The sequence below is a fragment of the Lupinus angustifolius genome, chromosome LG04, assembly GCF_001865875.1.
Source record: "Lupinus angustifolius cultivar Tanjil chromosome LG04, LupAngTanjil_v1.0, whole genome shotgun sequence".
Taxonomy (NCBI): Eukaryota; Viridiplantae; Streptophyta; class Magnoliopsida; order Fabales; family Fabaceae; genus Lupinus; species Lupinus angustifolius.
This window is the reverse complement of record NC_032012.1, coordinates 12147347-12152290: the sequence shown is the minus strand read 5'-3', so window position 1 is coordinate 12152290 and position 4944 is coordinate 12147347. Positions and strand designations below refer to the sequence as shown.

The 4944-nt window shown below is 31.4% G+C and overlaps 1 protein-coding gene across 1 annotated transcript; it reads left to right on the top strand.

Moving 5' to 3' along the window:
• Positions 2768 to 3571, top strand: LOC109345886 (glycine-rich cell wall structural protein 1). The gene has a single exon (XM_019585140.1). The coding sequence runs from the start codon at positions 2865 to 2867 to the stop codon at positions 3348 to 3350; it is 486 nt and encodes a 161-aa protein (XP_019440685.1). The 5' UTR covers positions 2768 to 2864; the 3' UTR covers positions 3351 to 3571.

The window sequence follows — 4944 nt, the reverse complement described above, 5'->3', positions numbered from 1 at the left end:
GATTCATTCTCTTCATAATAAAGAGGGGTAAAACTTATAAAGATTTATTTTTCGATTCATCCCTGGAGTTGAATACCTCAAACAATTTTTATTTTGATAACAATTTTTCTGGCCATCAGTGCTCGCTAACATGCATTGTTGTAGTGGTAAATCTATTGTTAATGTTGTGAGTATGATGATGGTGGTTTCCTTATTGTCCTATTAGTAATTTAGCATTATATTTCTGCAGAGACCAATTTTACAAACAAATAAATTGTTTAATGAATAATTATGAAGAAAAAATAATTCATGATATCTACTTGTACAAAAACATAAAGTTTATGGAGGTTCTATGTATTTGTCTAAAAAATATTTAGGGCCCTCATTAATTTTGAGCCTTGTATCACGTACCCGCCGTTTGGTCCCAATGTTGTCATTTGCATGTCCCAAACCAATCAAATTTTAACAAGTAATATAAAAATATTAATTTTTTAAATTTTATTTTATTTATGTGGTAATATCTCATTTGTCTAGGATATGTAATGGAACAACCTTGGTGACATTTAACCTCTATCCCCTAACTGAGATCCTATGTCCTAAAAATCATGTCTCTTCTTGTCTTTATCAAATGAATTTGCACCAAATAATATAATTTTCTTTTTATGAATTTTATATTTAATTGAATAACAGATTTTAATCAGTCTTGGACACTTATGGGGACATGAACCAAGACAAGAGGTCTTCATTCCTCTATCCCCCATTGCACACCCTTATGCGCCAACCTGGTTAATATCTAACATTTTAATTAGGGGTGACAATGAAATCGAACTCATGGGTACTTATTCGAACCCAACCTGAATTTAATGAAAAAAATCTGATATGACTAGGTTTGGGTTTTACCCGAATTCAATTTTCGAGTTTGGGTTTGGTATAGTTGATACCCTACCCCAACCCCGATTAATATATGTAAAATTAAAAAAATTAGAGATAAATACATATAGAAAAACCTATATATATATAAGGAGAGATCTGTTTACACCTAATTTAAGTTACACTAGTTACTCTCAATCTCAGCCATTCATTTTCATAGATCCAATTGACCAAATGAGTGTGCGCAATAAGTGATGAGAGAGAAAAAAGAAATCTTAAATAACTTTTAAGTTTCACTCATTTGGTTCGTTGGATCTATGAAAATGAATGATTAAGATTAAGTATTATTAGTGTAAGTTAAAATGGGTGTAAACAGATCCCTCCTATATATATGAGGGATCCGTTTACACCTAAATTAAGTTACACTCGATCTCAGTCATTCAACTTTTTGGTCCGTTAGATTTAAGAAAATGAATGATTGAGATTGAGTGTAATTAGTGTAACTTAATTTGGGTGTAAACGGATCCCTCCTTATACATATATATATATGTTTCGGGCGGGTTTACACTGGGTTCGGGTTACATAAGCCGGACGAGTTTGGGGATGATAAACATAAAACCTAACCCAATTCGCCCAGTTGTAATTCCTAATTTTAATTTTAATGTGGAAAAAAATTGATATACCTAAAATTGTAATGTTGAAGTATTTTTTTTCCTTTTCAAGATGTAGTTCCTTTTAGAATATAATAATTGGAAATGAAAATATATTTTGTAGCATGCAAAAAAGGTCCCACCTCTTCCCTTTGTTTTCCATCACATTCAATAGTGTAATCTCTTTATTATATTCTCTCTCTACATGTGAATGACAATGTTTTTAGGTGCCTTTTTCTTATACCTCTCTTTGCAACAACTTATGAGAATTGAATAATGAGTAATATAATACGTGGAATTAGAATTTAATTTTTTTCTATAACAAAATAAACTATCTTTATCTATTACTTATATTTCATCTTTTATCTTTATAAACATATGAAGAAACTAATTCAAAAATCAAAAGGTAACTTAAATTTGTTACATAGGTTGTCAAAATGATATTATTATTATTAAATAAGGATAGACGATAAAAAGGTGCAAAACATGGTGTGAGGAAAAACAAGCTGTGTGATGAGATAATGATTTTCCATATGACCCAACTACATTTTTTTAGTTAAGACATGTAAGTCAAGTTGGACTGCAATTATGTGGTTCACAAAAACTAGCTCCCTAAAAACCCATTCACATGGGTTATCACTACAAACGCATGATTAGAAAGCTAAAAAAAATTGAGATGTGTAACAGATTTTTTAATTAAGGAATAAGTTAAAAAAAATTAGTTTACATCTTCATCATCTATTTTATGAAAATCTAATGATTTGAATTAATGAATAGATCTAAACCATTAAATTTTCCTAGAATGAATAATTAAGATATAAAGTAGATTTTTTAACTTAATTCCAGTGGATTCGTAACTCACGTGAGAACAATTGTTATGGTGAGAAATGACAACAATTAATATAAATAATTAGGAGTCACCATAGGTTAATGTAAAAGGTTTAAAGGATGAAGGAAAGAATGTTGAGGGTTCTAGTTTTTATACAAACAGTAAGGAATGAGAAGGTGTAAGAGTTGTATTGAATATAAATAATTGAAACTCTAAAGCTGAGGCAGGCCCATGCAAAAGCAGAACGTGAATATCCTTCTCTGATATAATTAGACTGGAGTGGGTCCTTAGAGACATGAACTGTTGGGAAGACACTTTTTTCAAATAGAGGCAGTTGGAAACATTTAAGAATCTCAACGCGTTTCATGGTTAAGAATATGACCCAATTTAAAGCAATCTCATCCATAATCTAGCTCTCTATTGTTCCAACTAAGCTTGTCATTGTTGCCATTGCTATATAAACCCTATACTCATTTCTCCCACTCATCACAAAATACACACATCATTGCAAAGGTACTTATTTAGTTTCCTAGCACATGATGTCTTCTAAGGTTCTTTTTCTTGTGTTTCTAGGTACCCTTTTCTGCACTATTGGTGCAAGGAAGCTTGGTACTGAGAAGGGTAATTCTTTCGGGGATGAGAAAACTTTCTTCCACCGTCCAGGGTTTGGTGGTGGTGCAGGGGGAGGAGGTGGCTTTGGGGGTGGTTCAGGAGGAGGGTTAGGTGGTGGTTCAGGAGGAGGGTTTGGCGGGGGTGCTGGTGCGGGTGGTGGAGCAGGAGGTGGGCTTGGTGGTGGTGGAGGATTTGGTGGCGGTGGCGGTGCTGGAGGTGGTGTTGGTGGAGGGTCAGGGTTTGGAGGAGGAGCTGGGTTTGGAGGTGGTTCTGGTGCAGGTGGTGGACTTGGTGGGGGCGGTGGAGGAGGATTTGGAGGTGGAGGCGGGGGTGGACTTGGCGGTGGAGCCGGAGCTGGAGCTGGTGGTGGATTTGGTGGTGGAGCTGGAACCGGTGGTGGATTGCCTTGAAAACTAGAGAATTTAAACTCAACATTCCATATAAAGAAGAAACTGAATTTCCACTTCGTATTAATAACATGTAACTTTAAGTTGGTCATGCACGTTTTTTACTTGTTTGCTTCAAGAACTCTTCTGTCTAAGTTATCTTATCTGTTGAAATTACTACTCAAATGGAAATAATTCTTCAAATGAATATTATCGTAATTGTTACGCATGTTTAATGTTATTTTTCTTCTCTTCTGATGCAACATCTATATCTTCTAATATTAGACCATAAGACACAATAGTTAAATTAATTATGTTCAAATAAAAATGGAAGCTTTTTATTTCATGGGTCAATGATTCAAATGAAAAATTCTGCTGTTAGGGTTTTAATTTGTAATCCACAACTCCAAATGTGAATGAAATATTGTGATTTGGGAGTGTACTGTGTAAGTGCATCACAACCATAACTAAAATTGCATTTTTTTTGCACAACTAAAATTACATTTTTTTTGCACAACTAAAATTACATTTCAAACCATTAATTTATACACAACATAACTATAACGAAACCATAATTACAATTTTAAACAATGTTTTTGGCATAGAACATTCCTTCCTTTTACAGTGCTTTTAAGGTTGTAGCACAGAGATTAAAAATTAGTTAAGGTGTCCATTTGTATTCAATTAATGTATCATTTACCTAATTTACCATTTATCTCTTAATAGTTATAACATTCTTTTCTATTCATAATTTCTCTTATTAATTAGTTAATGCAGAGTTATAAAAATATTCATTATTGTTGTCTTGATTTTCAAAAGATACAGAAAAAAGAAACAAATTAATTTTCCAAAAAACAGTTAAAAAGTAATTATTGAGTACTCCATTCATTCCATATTATATCTCTTATGTTTTAATTAATTTGTCATATATAGTTTGATGTTTGTTAGGTCTAAATTTGATTTAGCTAGGCGTGTTTGGATGAAAGATATATAATGAATTAATTCAACAAATTACTGTATTATTTTCTTTTACTGTAGTTTATCTTATCTCAATTAAGATCTAACCATTTATACCATCTACATAATTTATCATACGTCATTTATTTCAATTTAAAGTTTTACTGAAGCTGAAAAAGGGGAATAAAAGTTCAGAATTTTCTTCATTATTCTATTTTGTAGAAGTTTTTCCTTAACTCAGATCTAGAATTTTACTCAATACCTAACCATATTTTATAAATCATATATACATTTATTTCAAAGATACCATTATTTATTACTCATCATTTTGACATTTATTCTCCATTTATATGTAATAATATAGTTTATAATGTTATTTAAATTAGTTATTATAGTCAAATTATATCAAATCTATAAATCATTTAATAATTTCTTAAAGTATTTCTAAATTAAAGTAGTAATTATACGATATATTAATGTGATAAAATTCCTCTCAGTTTCATATAGTACCTTTATCATCATTTACATAGTATATTATTGTGTCAAGTGTCAAGTGTCAACGGTTATAATGTGAAAATCATAAATGGTTTATAGCTCGATATTAAACTTTAGAGAAACAGTTCTAGAAAGAAAAGGAAGAAATATTTAACGATATAAAGGT